This window comes from Haliotis cracherodii, unplaced genomic scaffold, assembly GCF_022045235.1.
Source record: "Haliotis cracherodii isolate W230 unplaced genomic scaffold, xgHalCrac1.p SCAF_4, whole genome shotgun sequence".
Taxonomy (NCBI): domain Eukaryota; kingdom Metazoa; phylum Mollusca; class Gastropoda; order Lepetellida; family Haliotidae; genus Haliotis; species Haliotis cracherodii.
In genome coordinates this window covers 56,881,384-56,904,726 of record NW_027266297.1, presented here as the reverse complement: position 1 = coordinate 56,904,726, position 23,343 = coordinate 56,881,384, and the positions used below count along the sequence as shown (strand labels likewise).

The 23,343-nt window shown below is 40.0% G+C and overlaps 1 protein-coding gene across 4 annotated transcripts in view; it reads right to left on the bottom strand.

The window, feature by feature from the left end:
* Positions 1-1,055: 1,055 nt before the first annotated feature.
* LOC139478684 (receptor-type tyrosine-protein phosphatase epsilon-like) overlaps positions 1,056-23,343 on the bottom strand; it is a 28,419-nt gene continuing 6,131 nt past the window's right edge. For 2 of the 4 annotated variants that reach the window (XM_071261257.1, XM_071261260.1), the window contains 25 exons: positions 22,843-23,049; positions 21,680-21,907; positions 19,762-19,896; positions 19,462-19,608; positions 19,118-19,258; positions 18,686-18,835; positions 18,097-18,231; positions 17,354-17,456; positions 16,809-16,873; positions 15,124-15,365; positions 12,203-12,290; positions 10,330-10,406; positions 10,184-10,220; positions 8,169-8,266; positions 7,769-7,894; positions 7,431-7,576; positions 7,104-7,239; positions 6,572-6,715; positions 6,424-6,457; positions 6,229-6,293; positions 5,290-5,415; positions 5,080-5,205; positions 4,295-4,434; positions 3,798-3,933; positions 1,056-2,828 (listed from right to left, as the gene is read on the bottom strand). In XM_071261257.1, coding sequence (XP_071117358.1) covers positions 2,757-2,828; positions 3,798-3,933; positions 4,295-4,434; positions 5,080-5,205; positions 5,290-5,415; positions 6,229-6,293; positions 6,424-6,457; positions 6,572-6,715; positions 7,104-7,239; positions 7,431-7,576; positions 7,769-7,894; positions 8,169-8,266; positions 10,184-10,220; positions 10,330-10,406; positions 12,203-12,290; positions 15,124-15,365; positions 16,809-16,873; positions 17,354-17,456; positions 18,097-18,231; positions 18,686-18,835; positions 19,118-19,258; positions 19,462-19,608; positions 19,762-19,896; positions 21,680-21,907; positions 22,843-23,049 — 3,104 coding nt within the window. In that variant the 3' untranslated portion in view covers positions 1,056-2,756. The remainder of the gene's footprint in view (positions 2,829-3,797; positions 3,934-4,294; positions 4,435-5,079; positions 5,206-5,289; positions 5,416-6,228; positions 6,294-6,423; positions 6,458-6,571; positions 6,716-7,103; positions 7,240-7,430; positions 7,577-7,768; positions 7,895-8,168; positions 8,267-10,183; positions 10,221-10,329; positions 10,407-12,202; positions 12,291-15,123; positions 15,366-16,808; positions 16,874-17,353; positions 17,457-18,096; positions 18,232-18,685; positions 18,836-19,117; positions 19,259-19,461; positions 19,609-19,761; positions 19,897-21,679; positions 21,908-22,842; positions 23,050-23,343) is intronic. The other 2 variants (XM_071261259.1, XM_071261258.1) reach the window with 2 other exon arrangements.

Sequence of the window (23,343 nt, the reverse complement as noted above, 5' to 3'; positions counted from 1 at the left end):
TTGTTTTAAAACATTAAAGATGAACTACATGATATCCAGCTGCAATCCTGGATATCTGCAATTATCTCCGAAAGGATCCACGTATAGAATTGACAACTATGCTTAAAATGTGAAAACAATTTAATTAATACAGATGGAAACGTTTGTAGAACTTTACTTAAGTTCAGAACATCCAATCACAATTTCCCATTTGCAACGGGCAGATGGCGGAAAATAGTTTTATTAAATACAGGAAATGGCCAGCTGCCAATTGTATGACGAATGTGACGAATTTCACTATTTCTTTGTGTGTCCTTCTTTTGAAAAATAGAGGAAACAGCTCATTCATAAATATTATTACATCAAACCTAATGAACTTACTTTTCAATAGCTGAAGACAAGGAACATTGAGATAACTATCCAAACAAAAGTGACACGACCCTTTCCATATTAAAAAGGTATCTCTGCCAGACAGAGTCGACTGTTAGATTCCAACTATATCATAGCATGAGCATGTGTTTATGGATCACTATCAAATAGTGATGATACCAGTTCGCTGAAAGGTGAACCTATCCTGACCGACCAGTGGCAACCGTCACATGCATAAACTCATACAAAATAGATGATGTAAAATGATCCTGATAAAGTTAATACCAGTTTGAAGGTTTGGATCGGTACATTCTTGAGAATAAATCAAATACCTTGACATAAGGTGTGATTCCGATTGGAAAGTTGGCGTTAGTTCCTGCACATTCTGCAGTATCATCAATCACCTACCTCTCACCACCATCCTTCCCATGCAAAAACGGCCATTAATACCTTCTTTATCCGGACAAATAATCATAAACTGTTTGCAATTTTGTCACCTTACTCAATAGTCTCACATTGCATACGTGTCTTTTGTTTAAATATAAGTCCAACACTATATAAGTCGTCGTGGGCTGATGAACAATAGGTAACAAACGATCTTAAGAAATAAATTTATTCAGCATTACGACAAGAATTAAAAAAAATGATTATTGAAAAACAAGAAGCAATTTAATAGTTAACAGCTTCATTGAGAAGGTAATCACTATATGAACAACTAAAACATACTTCTTTATTATTTTGACAATTTGAATTATTTGATGAATTTAACTTTTGTAACATACGTTACTCACATCGTTGTATGCTATTCTAAAGAATAGGAAGAAAAATTATTGATGTCAGCTTCTTTATTATGCGGAACACAACGTTTCGGAGTATATGCCCCCGTTTGCCCATTGTCCATTGCCAATTACCAATCAGTGATAATTTAGTCCTGGCGCTAATTATTGTTAAGTGTTGGCTTCCATTGTCCATTGCTAATCACCTATCAGCACCAATTATGTATTGGCTTCCCTGGTTAAGTTTCCACCTTTTGTTACCTTATTGCTTTTGTTGTTCTTCCGTGCACATACATATGCTCTCTGTGTCAAAGCATGCATTCCCCTGATGAAGGAGTTAGCATATATACTTCGAAACATTGTGTTCCTCACTATAAAGAGGTTGACATCCATAAATTCTCTTCCTTACGTGTATCACTTCTAAATGCCTTTCAAAGATTTAATGTTTGGCATGTTCGTTCATGCAAGTCGAAATGTGAGCCATTGGTACAGTGCACAAACATAACACTACCTAAATGTCGTAAAACATATATTCAGAGAATTCAACCAACATAGGAAAGCGTAAGTCGTACTTGCATTTCTTGAATTTCTACAGTTACATTATCATGTTGTGATAACTATTTGACTCTGTACCTAATCAACCTGCAAACTTGTCAAATGTTGCAGAGTGAGAAAAACCCATTTGGGAAATCGAAGTTGGGTAATGTGAGTGAAGAGTGATGTGTAAATAGAATGGATACGAGTATATGTGACATTATTCAATACTACCTTTGGTGTAGTTATGTTTGGTTGTGCAAATAATGTTTTCAACATAAACTTGTTTCAAACTTCAATAAAAAAATAATAAGAAAATGGAAATTAGCGATCTGAGCGTGTGTGAGTATCCCTGTTGCATACATATTTATAAAAGTAAAAGTAAGTTAAAGATGAGCAGCGATGCACTGTATGTATTAAAAAATAACAAAACAAAACAAAAACAAAAGCAGTGAACGGTGTCTCTCTGGTGACCGATGTCTTAGTTGCAGCAATTTGACACTATTTGACATTTATAAGACATTTCTAGGATGCTCCAGGTATTCACAGAGTTTTAGCCAGCAATTATAATAGTTGCTCGGACCTTGAACACGTATGTCACCAGTAGAGCATTCTTCTTCACAAAAGAACCAAACGCGTCTACTTACATATGATGCAAGTTCAAACATAAAGAGGGGCGGTCGGGTAGCCTAGTGGTTAAAGCGTTTGCTCGTCACGCCGAAGACTCGGGTTCGATTCCCGACATGGGTACACTGTGTGAAGCCCATTTCTAGTGTCCCCCATCGTGTTATTGCTAGAATATTGCTAAAAGCGGCGTTAAACCAAACTAACTCACTCACTCACTCAAACATAAAGAATCAATACCTACATTTTACAATTCACTCTAATGTCAAATAGAGAATCCGCGAGTCAGAAGCAAACTTTAATCTAATTATATGACAATTATTATTAAAAATATTACAGAATTGCTTAAGGAGGAAATACATGTGAAGCCCACAAATATATATTCCTTACGAAAGCAGTTGTTGGTGCAATCAAGTCAGATCTGTAAGGTGGAGACTGGAGTTTTGTCTGTTCATGCATCAGTATTGATGCATGTTAGAGGTTTTCGTAGATGCTCTGCGACTCCATGCACGCTGAAGCGACATCGTAACACAGAGCAACGTCTGCCTGTGGAAAGAAAATGTTTCTAGAGACATCACATGTTTTTAATATTGTTAAACGTGAACATTATTATTCTGTTTGCCATTATGTCTATTCGTTTGTTCTTTTGGTAGTTTTACGGTTTTCGCTTGGAAGTTGACACACCTTTGACTGGTAATGAGTATTGATGCCATGATACATGCACATAAGAAATTTAAAAGCTTAGGTTTACTATAAATGCTGATAATATGGGTAGTATCAACAGTTTTGGTGGTGAGTACATAACAGTTAAAGGCAGAAAGCAAGAAGAGATCACCGAGACTTACTGATGTTACATTATACTACAGGTAACTGTCACCAATGAACCTATCATATGCACGTTCAATGTGTAAATAAAAATGACAATCGCAAATGAAATTTTCAAGATACTTCGATAATCTGTACTTTAGATTAGATTATATGTCATCCAACTATTCAGTTCCTCGTGTAAGACATTGTGAGGTTGCTCTGCGCTTAATAGAGTATTGAAAGCACAAGGGAGATAGATTTGGACATAAAACCGGCCAAAGGAACGTAATGTCAAATTGAGCGTCCTGAACTGATTCAGGTACATGTCTGTCACACCAATGACCGTTAATGAAATATACCTTTAAAAATCAAATTCGCCTTTAACTTTCATCCTAAAATTCATTACGTTTAGGTCCCAACCCGTGCCAGATTATCACCAATAACTTGCATTTATTTAACATTCCTAACTATTTTTGTCTAATTATAAAACAACTGCTTAATTTCGAAAGGTTCCTTAGAGGTTTTGAGTCGACATCAGATATCCCTAAATTGGAGACACAGTAAGTTTATCTTGATTTTGTAAAGGAATATAACCCAGTACTTCAAGAAGCCTGAAAAGTATAATTATTTCTGAATTGAGTCAAATTTCAATAATATTCTAGGGAGGTCATACCAAATACTAGCACTGCCACAACATGGTGAATATACCTGTGTGATATCCTGATCCATGCAGTGGGCCATAGCTCTCAAGTTGTTGTAGATCTCAATTCTTTTGTCATGCTTCAGGCCTTGAACAATATTGCTCAAGATGCACAGCAAGGCACCTCTCATTCTACCAGAATCACTTCAACAAAACATTTTATATATATATTAATTCATGTAATTTTAAATTAGTTATTAATAGTTTCTGAATTATGTCGGATTCATCACACCCCAAGTTCATCACCAGACTTTCCTTGTGAAGAAAGCTACTATGGACAACTATGTATGATATGATCCCAACAGCCCCTTAGCTATCCAATCACCAATGATAGAATGGAACAATTGCGTGGGGTCACTGACATCCCATTACAAGCCATATCTGGCGTAAAAAATGAGCTCACTGTGGCTAATGACTTCCATGGACGACAAAAAGGTAGATGAGAGGTTTTAGATGAAACGGACTGATAAGAAATCTCATCAGCTCATAAAGACCTTACGTATACCTGTAGATGATAGTAACCGGTTGGGAGTCAGCCCCACTCGTGTGAAGATCTACGTGTTCCAGGAGTTCTAACAGCGTGGAGTGGGAGTCTGCTGGAAACCTTTTCATGATGTACACACCTACTGCAGCTGGTGGAAGGTTCTGGTCAACAGTTAGTTTAGAAAGTTACATACTGTTGTATACATCAATTTTACTGAAATCTATATAACATATAATACTAGTAATGGTACATATTTATCAAAACTACGATTCTCAGTGTCGATAGCTGAAAAAAACATAAACAGATGTTTACTAAGGATTATTGATACCGGCTACTATTGTTTGAAGATCCATCCATTGCAAATCAGGGTTTCTAAAGTTCACGGTCACCATACGTAAAGACAAGCCATGATTTTGACAGAAAAATAATAGATAAACTTCAATTGATGTCGTGGTATTTGATTTTGATTCGTGGCTAACCAAGCAGCTATTTCAACGTTTATGTTTCCACAAACCGGAAGAAAACCCAGAAAACTGTTTCTTGATTGGTTGATAATAGTATGGGAGGACGGGGCTTGTTTTGCATTATTGCTCTGAACCGTGTCACTGATTTCGTATATATGTTTGGTGCGTGTGATTAATGATTAAATAGCAGTCTCGACAGTTATCATTGTCGACGTATTATATTAGAAATGACTCAATTATGTTTGACGTGGATTTACACGATTTGGTTTTTATTTTAATACGTTTGACGTACAAAAATAATGAAATCAATTCTTAGCATATGAACAGCAAGTAAAGGCATACGTCAGTCTGTCTGAGGATGTTCCGGAGGACGAGGTCAGGGTTGATGGTTTTCTCTGTTGAACATCTCACGCTGATTGGACTCAGATCCAGGCTGTCTCCTGGGGATGGCACAAAGCTGGACAGCCTCTGAAAGTAACGTTATTGGTCGAATTTAAACCATGCTCATAACGGTGTTGTAACTGGAGTGAAATAGTGAAGACAAATGCTCACCTGGTGCGAGTCTGGTAGGACAATGATAGTAGAGGACTCCTGTTGTTCTGTGAGTTGCCAGAACAGAGACGCCGTGGTGACGGAGGGAGCTTCAGTCAACAGATAGCCTTTCATTGACAGGTGGGACTGAAGGAGGAATACTTTAAATAGACAATCGTAATCTAACACTTTCAACATTCCTCCACAGACCCGCAGGGAATCCGGGTAAGAATATGGGTTCCAAGAAGCTACATGTATGTGTGTCGTAAGAGGCGACTAAATGGATCCGATGATTAGACTTGATGACATGTTGATTTGTGCGAAACCATATTTATAATGTCAATCCACTGGATATTTGGCCCAGAACCGATTCATTACAGAATGCCGTCATGTAACTGGAATGTTTATGTGTGCGGCATGAAACAGGCAAATATATGCGATCCATTTAGGTAAAGTTTGACTATCATATTATTGGATCTATTGTACTATTCAAAGGTCAACATTCATTTAAATAATTTCTATCACAAGAGAGTCGCGAGTGCAACTGTACGTGCTAAATATGTGCTTATGAATCACTAGTAATACCAGCTGCAATAAACGTTTGTGAAGTTCTTAAGCAAATTCAAATGACCTTTGAATGATGTTTTGCATTGATGATTTTTCACTAACAGCTCTGCAGTCAGGGGCCATGGTTGTCAAAGGACCTCCTTACACCTTTTCATGATATTGTTGGCGAGCAAATGCACTTTTTACAAATGCAAAACAATCCTGTGAGTTCCGGTGTACAGGTATCTCATCCAGGGAGAACTGGCATAGCCCCAGTGTTTGTTGAGGTCGTGGCAGACAAAAGTTAAAATCAGTGTGGTTGTGATATACCTTGGTGAAAACAAATATCGTTGAACAGCGAACCTAATGTGTCTGAGTTCCAATTTAAGGGTTCTACACAAATAAAATGCTTACCTGTGACTGTTGAGCCAAGATGTCTGAGCGCCCATTAACGTACACACGACCCTTGACCATGGCCTCTGAAACAATAGTTTTATTTACCAAAATATCAATTTCTCATGATCAAGATATATGGTATAGATGGTATTTGATAGAATAGCAAACATGTTTTACAATGTAGTATGCAATTACAATACGACATTCACTTACCTTGTTTTGAAATCTCTCTTTTGATATTCAGGATCTAAAACATTTGAGAAAATCATCAGTATGTATCACATGGAACAAGAAATATATCAATATCATAGCATATCAGGAATTTACCAATAGTTTGTTATCTCAGTGTTTTTGCCTTTACCTTTATTAACTGTGTCAGTTCCATGCGTCCCATCTTGAACGTCCTCTTCCCATTTCGATTCTGATCGAACTCCTGTACTTCCATGCCTGTGTTTCCAAACTCCAGAGCCTCTTGCAATGTCATGTAAACACATGTGTACTGTTCCTGTGGTAATGTTGAAATGACCGTTGACATTCATGAGTTAACGGAAGAGTGAGTGAGTGAGTTAGTTGGGTTTTACGCAGCATTTAATATATTTCAGTTATATCGTGGCGTGTCAGCTTAACGTGGGAAGAGAGCCCGAATTACCACTTCGGCGAAAACCTACGAGCACGGGTATGGTGCTGGCAAAAGTAAAAACATCATTGGGGCGAATCGGGATTCGAACCCACCATCATAGATTTCTGGCGTGCCCAAGGGACGCATCTCTGCACAGCGAATCGCGGCGCCTTAGACGAATGGGCCAGTTAACGGAAGAGAGAAGTCTAAGACATAATGGCGAATTTGTGATTATACACGTTTTAAGACAGAACATTGAGATGAAACGTCTCACCAGGGTCTGTATCATGCCCTTCCTCTGGTTTCTCATCTTTGTGACACAACCAAACACATCCACATTCTGATCAGCCAGAGCCTGGTCCAGCAGGTAGTCCACAGCGATGTAGGTTCCTGTTCGGCCGACCCCAGCACTGGGGTTATAATTGTTCTTTTTGTTAATGACATCAATTGTACACAGTTCAAGAGAAACATGTTTGATTATGATAGCAAATATGATGATTATTACCAATCAAGAAAATACAAATAAAAGGTGTGTAAATAGATAATACCACCTTATAATTGTGCACTCGGAAATGACAAATTGGAGTGCTAATTTACCTACCTGCAGTGCACCAGCAGAGGGTCATCCTGAGTGTTAGGTGTGGTCCTGACCAGCCACAGAAATTCAGTCAAGGCCGTCTCCTCGGGTGTTCCATGATCAGGCCATGTTGTGAAGTGGAATTGATGGAAGTTGCGACAAGTGCGTGTCTAAAAGCACATAACATAATGTTGATATCATTAGAGATCCAGTTATTTAGATAGAGAAATAGTGAAAATGGAATTTCCTACTAACCGTTAATTATCATTGTCAGTACTGTAAATATTCCTGAACACAATATGTTGGTCGTGTAGCCTGTAGCCTTTATAAATATATGTGAAAAAAAGTGGGTACATATTTGCCTTTTTCTCTGTCACTTGTAGTTCTCTTACAACCCAATGTGCTCGCTCACTTGAACTGGTCACAACAATGTTGAAGTCCCCCACGGTCAAATCTGTTTCGTCCGACCAGTACGTTTCACACTTCACCTGATATTAGTTTTCACATGTTGTTACAATATGCAGTGTTCGTTAATTATAATTACCAGATGACACCTATTCCGGTGAACCTAAGGTATGTACGAATACCACAAAACTCAAGCTTAGGATTCATTCACGAATTTAGTTTAAAAAGTAGGAGAGTAAAGTCCTGTTTTATTGTTGAACACTGTTAACTGTTATGACCTAACTTAAATCTACCAATGGCACGAAGGATATGTTTACACTAACAATGAGATCGTCAATGAAACTGTTTAATACTGACCCTCCCCATCTCCATGAGATTAGTCAGCATGATGATTCTGGTACAGTTCTTTTCCCAGAGCAGCCTCCAGAAGTCAGTCAGGGTTTTCTTATGAGGACCTGCACGGTGAATGCACATTTGGTATGACAAAATATTTCTTCAAATTTAATCTAAGGTATCTCTTGAATTAACCATTTATATATATGCCACTACTTAGCCAGTGATTGAATATCAGAAGAATTATCAAGTACTACCAAATACACACATATGTGGACGACATCTGCGTTATATTGCTGTTCTATTTGAAATAACTAACAAACATCACATTTGAATAGTATGACCATTTCTTAATTTCATTCATTTCCATTATCGTTCTTATCACCGACCTATCTTGTATATATACTCAAAAACAAAAGTTCCTGTGACACCAATGATTTAGTGTATTTTTAGTAAAGTAAAGTAAAGTTTGGTTTTCAATATTGTAGTACATGTATGGAATCAAGTAACAAAAACGCATCTGCTGCAGGAAAAAACATGCAAATTCCACGCAAAAGTTGACTTTTATGCAAGCCCCATGCAGTTCACTACCCAAAAATACACGTGCGTTAACGGGATTTCATATGCATTGTTTAGCATCGTGCTGACAACAACCACTCAGAAAAACAATAAAATTACGCAGTTATTCAACATTAAGAAATGCCACCTCTGTCCGAAAATGAGCGTCTGCGAGCCATTGGTATGCTTGGAGCAGGATCGAGTCAACGTGATGTTGCAAGACAATTTAACGTCCACAGAAACACCATTTGGTGTTTATGGCAACGTTGGCAACAGACGAATGCAGTCAGAGACCATCCTCGGACTGGATGGCCACGCGTAACCAATAATCGACAAGACAACTGGATTCGAACAACACACCTACGAAATTGACTCCAGCCAGCAACAGTGACTGCAAGAAACATCCCTGGCCTCCGACGAATATTTTCAAAAACCGTACGTCGTCGCCTCAGATGTGCAGGGATTATCGCCAGAAGACCTGCCAGACGCCCCAGTTTGACAGGAAACCACCGTCAAGCACGTCTAGAGTGGTGCAGACAGCGTCTACGCTGGACGGCCATGCAGTGGGGACAAGTTCTATTCACTGACGAGTCTCGTCTCAGCCACAGCGATGGACGGATTCGAGTGTAACGACGTCGAAGTGAACGTTACGTCAATCATTGTGTCATGAAAGAATATCAGTTCGGGGCGGCAGAGTTATGGTATGGGGTGGATTACAGCAAGACAGAGGAACCGTTTGATAGTGGTAGAGGGAAATCTCAATGGACAGCGCTACCGCGACGAGATCATCGGTCCTGTTGTTCTACCGTTTTTGCGTCATAATGGCCCAGGCATTACCTTTCAACATGACAACGCCCGGCCTCATATTGCTCGACTTGTTCAGGAGTCTCTTCAACAAAACAACGTGAATGTCATCCCCTGGCCGGCTCGCTCCCCTGATCTCTCACCAATCGAGCACATGTGGGATGAAATGGACCGGCGCCTTCGACATCAAGCACGTGTTCCACACACACTCCAGGAACTTCGAAATATCCTCCAGCAGATATGGACAGATATCTCACACTACTTTGTGCAACGCCTGGTCCATTCCATGAGACGAAGATGTGTTGCTTGCATCGCAACCAGAAGTGGACACACACGCTAATGATTTGTAAATTGACATTTTGGCATGTTCATGTTTTTTTTTATGGAATCAAGCATTTTCTGAAGTCAGTATGGCAAATCAAACCATTTGAACACTTACAGGAATCTTTTATCTATTGCAAATCGAAATTGTTTCAGATTTGGTAAAAAACATAACTTTGAATTAAATCTTATTCAATGTCACAAGAACTTTTGTTGTTCAGTATATATATGTGATAACATGGCATTATCGAACATTAGTAAACTCATTTTCTGTCTACAGATGAAATATTTTTATTTATAAATTCAGTGAGATTTTATTTCTGGAAACAGACGAGTCATAAAAGAAGAAGACATACCTTGTGCTGCTATGTAGGCTTTAGATTGCGCGTAACCCTGAAACAACATCAGATCTAGAATAGTTTCACGTAGCACTTAACGGGGACCAATATCACCAATAGTAATACAAAAAAATCATCCTTAAGTAAATCCTTATCCTACTAACATCGATGTAGCTGGCATTTATGTAATTTGAACCAGGCTGGTCTGGCAGCTCCTGCAGCACGACCCGGGTGTCATCATCTGTAATGCAGAAGCCATGGCCATGAACAAAGACATCTAGTTGTGTGAAGGAGCACAACAGCAAGAATGTTACACAAGTGAAGTAGTATTAATGTACGTTGCCACCCACATAATTAAAAACGATATACCAAGATCAATATTAGACAATAGATAAATGACACTTGTACAGCCAGTGCTACTATTTAAGTCACCACTGCATTTGTCAATACGTGAAATGCATTTTAATAATCACTGAACAACAATTGTTTACTAGTTGAGGCCAAACTTAAAACACGGTTTAATACATGAGGACTGTGGCCTTGATGGATGCCCTTTTAATTGAAGGTGTCAACGTGTACCCTTTAGAAATGATGTGAAAACTCTTCTTTTGTAAATTTACAAAGGAGGTCTATTTGGTTAAACATACGTCTTTCCAAGGTCCTTGCATGAATAACTATGAATGCAAGTCTGAGAGTGAGTTGCACTTATATTGGGTTAGAAAGGGGAAAACATATCAGACACTTTCCAGCCTGGTTTATCGGGGGTGTTGCTATTTGATCCAATGTTAATCATTGACTTCGCCGTTGAAGTACGGTATTTCTTAACACTAAAATGGACAAAAAATAATATAGAACAGTCAGCAAGTGTTTTATTCTAGTGAAAGATTGATAAACGATGGCATGCGGTGGCTGCCCCATCATATGCCACAATAGAACGTTAAGGGGAGGCATTTAACCCTTGGTTAGTTTGGAAGATCCCCTATCCGGTCAATCTGTCACCAGCACCCAAAACAGTAAACACTGATGTCGTCTACAACCTGGAACTGGACGATTACATGCCACGAGTTAGAGAAGATCACCCTTTTCTCGTGTGAACCAATAGACAACGCTTTATTCACATCCACATTTGTCAAAGGTTTTTGACCGCTGGGTTTATAGAATGCTGGATGAAATGAAGAGTTTCATTTTAAGTTGGTGACAGGCGACGAGACCTCGACATATTATTATGCTCATGGGGGAAAACAAGAATCCATGGAGTGGAAACACTTTGGGTCTCGTATAACAATCAAGTTTAAAACAAACAGTTCCACAAAGAAAGTCAGGACGACCATTTGGTACATTATAGGCATAATTCACATCGATAGTCTACCACAGGGAGCAACTATGAACGACGAATATAATGCCAAAATGTTGCAGTGGGTACTGTGGGGGATGGTTGACAGACCACTGTTTAACCTTCCTCAAAGCTGCATAACTGGAGAAAGAGATGGAACAAGTGTGGTGAAAAAAGAAAGCTCACAACAATATTTCAGTTTTACTAGACACAAAACGTCCTGCAATAAGAGATGAGATGCATACGAGGACCGTGCGAATGTTTAGCTAATTGATTCTGATAGAAATATATGAGTCCGTTATGACGTCAAGTCAAGAGTTTTCCCCTCTCTTAACTATTGGTACGAGTCTACATCCATGAACATGACAGTCGGGAGTGTCTTCGGCTACACATAGGGCAAAGTGGGATTTGTCCAGAGCTAATAAACTAAGACAACATTCCCATGGGTAAGTAGGAACCACAGTTGTAATGTCGCTGCGGTGATAGTGATGGAATGTTGCTAAAAGTGACGTACATGTAAACCAGCTCTCTTACACTCTCGTTTACGCTATCTTTTACACCCTCTTTTACTCTCTCTCTCTCTCTCTCTCTCTCTCTCTCTCTCTCTCTCTCTCTCTCTCTCTCTCTTTCACTCCCCTCTTTCACTCTCACGCCATTAACACAATGTCTTTTATTAGGTTTTTGAAATATAGAGTAAGACTTACATGGGTAATAATTAACAAATCTGTTTTTCCCTTTGTTTTCCGCTAGCTGAGCGTCGTTGTAAGAACGGGTGAAGGTAGTAGATAGTTTCTGTAACAAATCGTATCAAGTACAGGATGAAGGGACAATAAGTGAAGTATAAAGTTGGGAAGTAGAATGAGACAAAAGTTCATTGAAACCACCAACTGGTATACTGATCTCGAACAGGCACAATGTAATTTAAAGATATTAGTGTCGGAGTCGCAACAATTGATTCAATACAGTCTCCAGACTTCACATGCACTAAAGCATAATGCATTTATTTGTAACCTACACGTAAAAGGATAATAAGGGCTAAAACTCAGAATACCAGATGCCTTCCATTATTTTGGCAAGGAATGCGCAAGAGCTCCATACCAAATTTGTGATGGGTTTTAGGTTGACATAACAGGTGCTTTGGGGGCTTGATCCCGACTCGAACACTCAGTGAAACAAGACCATTGTACTCATGTGTCAAAGTTAATGAAAACTACAAGGTTTTTGCTAAAATGTGGCCCTGCTGGATGCCACTTATAAGGTTGCAAGAAAGCCATTAAAGGAACTTCTATTTTCTGGTGATATTACTGTGGGTTGATGCCCATTTCTCTAAAGCCACCCTGACACTTGCACGATTTTCGTTTCCGCAATGGCTCGCACTTCGGCGTGCCAATGATAAAATTCTTCGGGAGCGTGAAGAGTGTGTGAAGGGTGCGGGGGTGCGTGTTCAAAAATTCGGCAAGCATCAATTGTCGTGCCATGTGCGTGCCACTTGCATGAACCATGCGTGAACACTGCACGAAGTCGGCGCGAACACTGCCGACGGTGCGTGTCAATGCGTGCCATGGGAATCCACTACATGCTCTGACACGCCATGCCACACATTGGTCACGAACTGTCCACGTTGTGGGCGCGCCTGTTCGCGCCGCGTTCACGCATCCGAACGTGTCGCGGAGTGATCGTGCTGTCGTTATGGTGTTGTCACGAGTTGTTCACGTAATCATGGATCGACCAGCTCACGCAAAGGTCGTGCACGTCACGAACCATTCGCTCAGTGCATGACACGAACTGCTCAGAAAGTGTTTACGCATTGTTCGCGCGTAGTTCCCGACCAATGAGCGACGACGGCGCTCGCGTTAATGCGTATGTAAACGGGTCCTGGCCATTCTGCAACTTGCTAGCAAACGGACAACATGCCTTACAAGGAGAAAGTCCATAGAAGACGGGTAAGACCAGTACAGAGAAAGAGACAGAGATTGCAGACAGGACGAGGGATCTTTCTCCTCCTTCCTCCTGCTCGAGTGTGGATGTTGTTCCACGGACACATTTTGAAGTTATTACATAGACTCAAATAGAACCGTCAAGTGAAGAAGAGCCCACAGTAAAACAGAAGAAGTGTGACCAAGAAAGAAATTCCTGAGTATAAGTTGACAGATGAGGGTACCATGAAATTAGCAGAATACGTAAAAGACTACCGACAGCTGCATGACAGAAGGACTGGCTCAATGGGGCACCACCCTCTGCCCCAACATCAACATACAAGAACTTATACCCAGCATCTGCAACTGCCATGAGTACAATGCTGTGGAAGCCCTCGTAATTATAACAGAGGGAGCCTGCTTTGGGTGGCTTCTTCATAGCAACGTGCTTGCCGTCCATGGCCAGGGCCCCCAGACAGTTGTGGTAGTTCCATCTGGAGCTGAACATCTCAGCAACCTCTTCTTCAGTTTTGGGGCAGCTGAGCACTTCGTCCCTGAAGACCTCATTGATGGCGTTGCACACCTCTGGTAAGAACTTGCAGATTGTACTTGCTTCAACTCTGAAGCTGTACTGTAGACTTGATTAGGAATTTCCAGTGGCTAGGAAGCGGAGGGTCTCAGCCAGCTTGAGTCCAACTTCAAGCGGTTCTCTCATGAATGTGATCTGTTTCATAAGGTGAGGGGTTAACTTCTCCACCATCTCTTGGAACAGGTCGGGTGTCATTCTCAGGTACTTCCCGTAGATTCTGGGATCTTCGTTGTGGACTTCTATCAATAGTTGATCATAATGTTCGAACTCATGTCTTCTGGCCAGCTATTGTCAGTCTCACACTGTCCTTGCTTTCCTAGTTCTAGTTGGGGTTGTCTGTTCCTCTTTCTCATGCTCTTCCTCTTGCTCTTGCTGCCTTTTCTCCTGCTCTTCAAAAAGTAATAGTCCTGCAGCTGCCAGATATAGACACCTTCTCTGTTCTGCAATAACAGTGTCTCTGGTATCGAGTATCGAGTCGAGGAATGAAGCGTCTCTTCACTTTGGAGTTTATATACATACGCCAACAGCGGGATTTGAAGCGTGCCGTCAAGCGGGACAAAGCGGGACCAAAAATTGCCACGACGGCTTCACGCATGCGCGAAGTCGTCGGGGCAATGCGTGGAGATGCGCGAAAACAGCCGGAACTATGCGTGTCGTGTGAGACACTGCGGGACATTGCGGTACGGTAGACGTGAACAATGCGCGAACAATACTTAACCTATGTGTAAACAATTCGTGCCATTGCGTGTCAATGCGTGCCAATGCGGCACATTTTTGGCCATGCATTGCTTAGACATTGCTTAGACATTGCGTAGACATTGCGTAGACATTGCTTAAGTTATGCGTGTACAGCGCGCGAACAGGGCGCAAATGCGGCTTCACGCTCCGCTGCGTACCACCGAAATGGCACGCCTTGCCACGACGCATTGCGCGGCATTGCAGGGACAAAAATCGTAAAAGTGTCAGGGTGGCTTAAGTCTGTGAACTGCTTTGATGATCAATATGGAGGAATACTCTTATTAAACATCATGCAAACAACCATGGTGGATAGGTATCCGGTATTCTCTCGGTGTACAATATGATGAAATGAAACGCCATTATCTGATATTGGCTTTCATACCTGATATTCTGCCTGGAATCCACCAACGGGCACCTGCAGCTCCTTGATCCGGTCCCCCAGCTGATCTACAGACACCTCCGTCACTGCAAGGGCACTTGCTATGTTGTAGTACGTGTCATTGTCGCCCTCTACATCGTTCTCATCCACCTGCATAGCACTTGCACACACAGGGTCGTGGTTCGCGTCCGCCTCCACAACACTTGGACACACATTGTTGTCCACTTCCGTGTCCCTTGTGTCCTCTGTTGCGCAAATAAGAAGAGGCAAAATTAGACTGACATAACGAAAATCAGTGCAGACAGTTATGCAAATATATGATATTACTCGGGATAAAGGAAGTCGAATCACCAAGAGGCATCTTTTGTTAGTTGGTTAACGGATTTTTTCAAATAATAGTCGAGTGTCGAAAAAACACAAACAAAAACACTTTCAAATTTGCTTTTGTCGTTAATGTACACATATAGTTGGAAGGTGCTGAAAAAATATTTTGTATCAAACCCCTTCAGAATAGACACTGGAATTACCAAACTGGCCACACACAATATCAGATATGATTTATCTTCTTCAAACATGGGAAGAAGAACATATCCTATTGTCTGCTCGTGATCTGATTTTGAAAATATTTAATGTATATCTTGACATATAAATGTTTGTGTTCTACTATTTTATTAGTTTAATTCAAAATGTCATTCATTATTGGTAATTTATCGGAAATCGCGTGTGAACTGACCGGCAGATTGCCGATAGTTACAGATTACCAATATTGCTGGCTTGAAATGATTTTGTTGTCATATTTGTCATATTTGTTGTAGTTTGACTATTATATGTCAACATATAGTTTCCGCAAACGAAATAGCAAACCGCGTGAACCCTCCAACGGTGACTCGCCAAAATATCCCGCCAAAATATCCCATACGTAAAGACTATCCGGCACTACAACAAGTGCTACACTGATGTTATTATCATTTTAAATATATTTTTAAAAGCAATGACTAAAATAACATAACATTGAAATTTATTATTTCTGGTCAAATAATAGTTTCAGATACAATTTCTTCTGATCAGTGCATCAAACTTCTTTCAAGGTATGTTTGGGGGTATTGCCTGACTGAATCACCGGTACATGGGAATGGTCTGGGAGATAATGTGTGTACAGCTGATAGCTACTTCCGGCTTAGTTTATTAAAACATACCGACGACAATCCTTATCTCTGCATATAAAACAATGCCTAGCAGAACATGAATACAATTTAAATGGTAAATCAGCATATCTAGTGACGAAATTTTCATTTTAAACCAGGGTGGTCGGGTAGCCCAGTGGTTAAAGCATTCGCTCGTCACGCCAAAGACCCGGGTTCGATTCCCGAAATGGGTACAATGTGTGAAGCCCATTTCTGGTGTCCCCCGCCGTGATATTGCTGGAATATTGCTAAAAGCGGCGTAAAACCATACTCACTCACTCATTTTATACCAAGTTCGTCAGCAAATTCGGCTTTATAAAACAAATAAACTTAATATTGAGAATTATGTCATTTTCTACTTTCTTGATTTTAACGATCGGCAGATCCGTAAACCAATAGAATAAGCCCATCATAAAATCATTGCATTGCCTGTTGATGATACAGGTTAACTTTCCTCTGTACTATGACAGTTCACTGTTGTGTCTGGTCATTCCGTATACGAACCTGTGAGTTCTCGGAACATGTCTGCATGCTTATCTGTTTTCTTTGAATGTTGAATTTTCCGTCTTCTTGGGATAAGAATGGTTTTCATTAGTATAATGTGTCGGGCGTAAAGTCCCATAGTTGTTACTGTTCAATCACAGAAGGTGTTCATCAAAGTATTGGCCTCAATATGAAACCAGAAAACTTACAAGTCCCCACATCCAGCACTACGATTTTGATATGATTTTTGATATGGGTTACATTGCTTAATATTCACCGTGAATAGATGCAGCTTTAAGCAATAAAATCACTAACTCATTTGTTGAGATCATAATGTACATGTATAATAAGTATAAACTAATAGTTAATTAATACAACATAACAAGTGTGATTCAAAATATCTGAATACAGTTTCGAGTATGTGCACCTTTCCCTTTGTAACGTGTCACATTTTACAGAAGAGTGTCAGATGGCCACAGGTTTCAAATCCACTAAGGCGTTATCCCCACTGCCTCAATGGCAAACATGGTTGTTTCGAACAAATAACCATTATACTACTTCTTTACCTGAGTAAGACAACGACGACAGCAACGATGACTGCTACAAAGATGACGGCAACTACAAAGCCCGCTATGACACCTACATCAGACTCTGAGGCTTCAACTTGCTCTAGAACAGAAGGGAAAGTATACTGAAATAGTAACATTTGTCTTCAGTATAATCTGTCATGTGATTACGCTGCCATATGTAAACTGTTTTTATGAAGAAAGTCACTTGAATGAAACACTAGATAATAAAAAGTTGACTATATTCAGTTGGCAATACATGAACACAACAATTATAAGATGAACATGTTGCGAGTTTGTAAAGTAATCTGGAATTGACGGTGTTGAAAGTAAAACTTCCCATGCACCCACAAAGCTGAAAACAAAGCTGAATTACACATAGATAATCCTTCTCCCTCGTCTGACAGGAACAGCTTTATCCGCTGGAATGTAATGACAAACTGTCAATTAACAGAATGTGGAAGTAGTGAATGAGGACAAATGATAAAAATAATTCCCACTAAACAATCCAAATGCCATCAAGGTTTCAAAACCCGTTTTACAGACACTCGCAAACCTGAATACAAAAGGCCCAGCTGAATCTGGACCGCAAGGTACCACATGAAGGTAGTAAGTCCTACATTTCTCTTGTTGTTTACATGATGGAATAAATATCCAGGTGATCAACTTACAGTCATAACATTATATGTGATTGTTACAAAACAGTCACAAAGTCGATAGCATAATAATAGTGAAGAACTTACTTTGAGTACATGTGAGGTTAGTCCACCCATCATTGCATCCAGTAAGGCAGGTTCCGTTGACATGGTGACACTTGTCGTCACGACAACGCCCACATTTCCCAGTACAGTTAACACCGAATGAACCAGGACTACAAACTGAAATATTTGTAAATTGTCATGTGCACATTAGGCATGTAACTGGTCGATGAAACTCAACAGAACGCGTGAATAGATAGCCAAATATAAGCCATGTATGTAATTAGCATCACTTGTAATTTGTTGTGTACGCTTTGCGGCAGGGATATTTGTTTGCAAAGGAAGCCATTGGATATTGTTTCAGGCTCAAGTCAAGAATATTGTAGCTGTAAATCGACAACTTGTAAAATTATAGGGACTTAATCAGTGGTGAAGAAAGTCAAAAACGTGCCACGTCCTCATGATATGATGACCACCATAGGAATCCACCAAGCCACATAGCCCGACCACCTGATTCATTTAAATCGCTCCGTTAGTTAAATTTAGGTCCGTTAGTAACACAAAACATGGCAACTTATTCATTAATTTTATTCTAAATGTATAGCATTTGTGACAATAACTCGCTATATCTTACCCTCTGCGCAATCTTCTCCCTGCCACCCTGATAGACAAACTGAATCACACTGGCCTGTGTCATTGGGACATGAGCCTGACCCTCCATCACACATCCGGGCACTGCAGTTACCAGCACAGCCAGATCCGTATTCTATGTCCTGGATGCATTCTGCAAATAGAATATACCTTACTCTGCCTGGATTCACATACGACTGCATACACACAATATAATTTCCTTGCCTGGAAAAGTGTATACCAAACCCTGCTGTTCGTTCAGCACTCTTTAGGCAGTGTATTGCAATTGATGGGCATGGATTGATACAAGATTAAAGAATACATTAACGCCATGTCTGTTCAGTGCCTGGATATGGGGTTTGCCAAAAAGTAGAAACTAACTCAGACTGTTAAACACTATGGACTTGGTGTTCCGAAACTAAAATTGGTATCTTACCTATTGTACAGTCAGTTTCCTTCCATCCGGGTTTGCAGCCGCCTTCACACTTCCCGGTCACGTGGTCACATGTCGAATTCTCACGGCATTGTCTGTCAGAGCACAGGTAAGCACAGTCATCTCCGTAGGTAAGTAGGCATTCTGGAACGTGTTTATGAATACATTAGTACCAGACATCAAATTCGTAGGAACTATGAGCTAGTGAAAGATAGTTATACCCTTATTAGTGCATTGAGAAAGTCAAGCGTTTGGTTAGGTGCATCAATTTGTTGTTGAGATACCTGAAGACATTTCCAGCATGCCAGCCCGGGTATATATTTGTTGTAAGTACATAATGGTCTTACTCTGTGTACAGTCTGTTCCATTCCACCCTGTCATACAACCACCAAGACACTCCCCTGCCACGTGGTCACAGCTAGAGTTGTCGGTCTTGCAGTTCCGATTAGAGCATTTCTGACTACACTTTGGTCCATAATCGCCTGGGGTACACTCTGAAAACATGAAGGTTTTTAATATAATTACAAATAATCTGTAGGCCGTCGATTGTGTTTTTTTGTTAGGTTGGGGTATCTATAACACAGATTAATATACGATGCTGGAGGTTGATTCTTGATGAAATATATCAGCACAGAATAAATAGGAACCTGTGTCACACTTGTCTTGCTGCCAGCCAGGGAGACAGTCTCCACTCGGACAGATGCCGCTCACGTAGTCGCATACCTCACCGTCACAGTGGCAGTAGTTGCCACAGTCAGAGCCGAAAGTACCATGACTGCAAACTATTGATGAGGGAACAGGAAGGTTATATGCATTTTACCTACTATAAAAACATCCATGCATATACATGTACTCGCATCTACACGGATTAAAGCTTACAACACAAATATGTTAAATGAAATTTGTGTAATGATGGTTTGTAATTAGTTCCTTTCCAATCTTCTTTGTTCCCCCTTCTCGCTCCCCTGTATTATAGAATGCATCACAACTTAATAAACTTCATATAATCGCTTATGTGAACAGATTTCAGAAATATATAGTTAAAATTAGTAAAACCAGTATCCATGAAGTAATAGTAGTGTGCAACAAGAATTGTGCTAAACGTACATTAATGTTCAAATATTGTACTTGTACTTTACTCTGAAGGAAAGGTATACCAGTGTCGACTGTAAATATGCGTATTTTGCCATTCTTTTCCCTGGTTGTTATTACTCGTCTCATTGATAACAAAGTAAAGTGAATTATTCGAATTAAATTTATGTAGGGGAAATTCTACAGTTACGATGGTAATATGCGTTTCTGAGGCTGAAAACATGGTTTGGGGCAAATATGGTGGGTGAAATGCGGCAGTTTAGACTACGTGTCGTCCGATGCCCCTGTGTTTAAAGTGGAATTTAGGATTAACAGTAGTATCTATTGTGTCATTTGTTTTTGTTAAAGATTCCCTATTTTTTATGAAAATGTAGTGACACTGTTGCAACTGCAGCTATGAATATGAATATACATGTATGGAGATTCGAAGCCTTTGTTGTTAAACTACCACCTTACAATTTATTAACTGACCATTTCTGATTACAAAAGCCGATTTAACGGCCGCATCGTTTATAAAAATAATCTTATTACTATTTTCTGAATGATTGTCTGTAGACATTTTGAAAAAAATAATATGCATATTTCAAAGTATTGCAATACATTTTCACTAACCACGATATAAATCGACAAAGTGATTATAATTCAACTGTTGGGGACAACATAGAGATTGAAATGTGGCGTGTGCAATTTGGATAAAGGAACTTTTGTGATGAGCACTGTGACTTCGTAAAAAATTATAGCTGGGGGCGGTCTGGTAGCCTAGTGGTTAAAGACCTGGGTTCGATTTCAGACATGGGTATAATGTGTGAAGCCCATTTCTGGTGTCCCCTGCCGTGATATTATTGGAATATTGCTAAAAGCGGCGTAAAACCATACTCACTCACTCAACTTACTCACTGAGCCTTGCAAAACTTGTTTCATTAGGATTTTCTTTTGGGATGACCAGTTTATGCTTAAACCTTTATACAGAAGCCTAGAATACACTTTCTCGCCTCTCATGTGTGTAAGTAAATAGTATTTATGTAAAAACAATGCATGAGAATGCACAGCGACATACTTTGCTCAAATCAACCCTTGTCACCTCATCCATTATATTCTTTATATTTTAAGCTTTTTAACATATTAATCCTCACGCTACGCGCTAGGTTCCTCAAATTCGATTTAACAGCGTTAGATTTACGTGTAACATCCTTGCTGTACAATTAAAACACGTGACATGTTTACCACCTCAATAAATACATGATAAACATAATTCCTACAGTTACCCGTACTTCACAGAAATCCAAGATGGGTATTGATAACGTTGATACTTTCGTTGATTTCAGTAATGGTGTACAGGGCCAAGTAGATCCCTTCCCAGGAACATGTTTAAAACAGCAGAAAATAAAGAGCATATTGATATTTAAATGAACATATGAAAAATCAAAATTTGGAGATCGATGAGTTATATATGATATCAAACATGATTCCTACCGTAAACCTGCACTTCGCAGAAATCCAAAATAGGTACTTTGTCACCGCTGTTTTTTACAGTTGTGTACAGCACAAGATAGCGCCCTTTACCAGAACACGTGACGTTCAAAACATCAGGTATGTCTGTCCCGTCCTCCTTCCCTGTCACGTTGTAGCAATTGTCTCCGGCAGGTGGGGAGGCGTCAGTTTCAGCTATGTAGATCTGGATACCATTCCGACGAACTTTATCTGTTAAATGTCAAAATACAAGTGTCTTAATTAGGAAATGTATATTCATGAAAATAGGATCACTCATATGTGTTTTATAGCTTAAACATGTATATATAACCAACATCTTTGTCCATCATAAAATAGACCCGTGAAGATCCGGGGTAGGATAGGTCTTCAGCAACCCAAGCTGGCCGTAAAAGGCGACTAACGGGATCGGGTGGTCAGGCTCGGTGACTATGGTTAATTCTGTGGATCGATGCTCATAATGTCAATCACTGGATTGTCTGGTCCAGACTGGTCCAGACTCCAGATTATTTACACACCGCCGTCATATAGCTGGAATATTGCTGAGTGTGGTGTTAAACAACAAACAAACAAACAAACAAACAAACAAACAGACAACATCCTAAAATATGCCTATCGGACATGAGGCTGAGGATGGTGTTGGAAGGGGGTTCTAAAAGTTGGGGATGCGGCATTCCGCTTGATTGTCAACATAAAGGTCAGTCGATTGCGTTTTTACTCCACGCATTGCTGTAGTCCACCTAACACACTGGACAGCTATGAATGGGCTATCGGTAGGAGGGGCTTGCGTGTGTACCCTTATAATACCTGCAAATTCCAACCGTTGCACAATTACTCCTACCTACATATTTTGCACAATAACAAATATGACAGATGTTCACAATTCAAAATCTTTGGATACCATTACGAAGTAAGTTTCATGTATGCCTGTGTACAATACTGAATCATGAACAAATGTAGACTAGTTTCAGAACTGAGCAAACGCCACCTTTCTAGATTTGACAACCCCAAGACAAGGTCTAAGTTTCAAGTCGTTTGAAACAGGTTGACGTTGTTTTTGCATAAACTTCACAGTGGTGGTTATTGGCTTTATGGGACGTCATGGGGAGAAATAAACTAGTCTTGACAGTAGGAACTAGCCAACTCACAGTCTGTCCTGAAGTATATGGTGACGTCATGAATTTGTGTCATCTCACTCAGATCCACTGTCCACCATGCAACTGTCATACTAAGGATATTGAAGGCTGAATGAAAGCAGTAGCCCTCGTGGTTCGCTCTGGTGTCACCATCTACTGCATTACGTGATGGCATGTAGATGCTACTGGCGTTTGTTGGTTTACCGAGTCCTTTGTTATCTGTCATAATGTAAAGACAACCATAGGTCCATGTGCAACTTAATTTCACTACAGAAAATGTGTAAAACTGTTCATGTTCAGATACAGAGGATCACACCTTCAGATGACGGACCAAGGTGCTGTAACACATGTTATATGCTGATCTGCACTTTCCTTGTTTTGTTTTTTAAATTGTGCACAGATAGCGCAGACGTGTAAGACGCTGTAAATACAACTGTGTAGAAGGATGTCCTCGAGGCCTACAAGTATACGGTGATCGTGGGTTTGACTCCCAGATTCGCCCTGACGATTTAT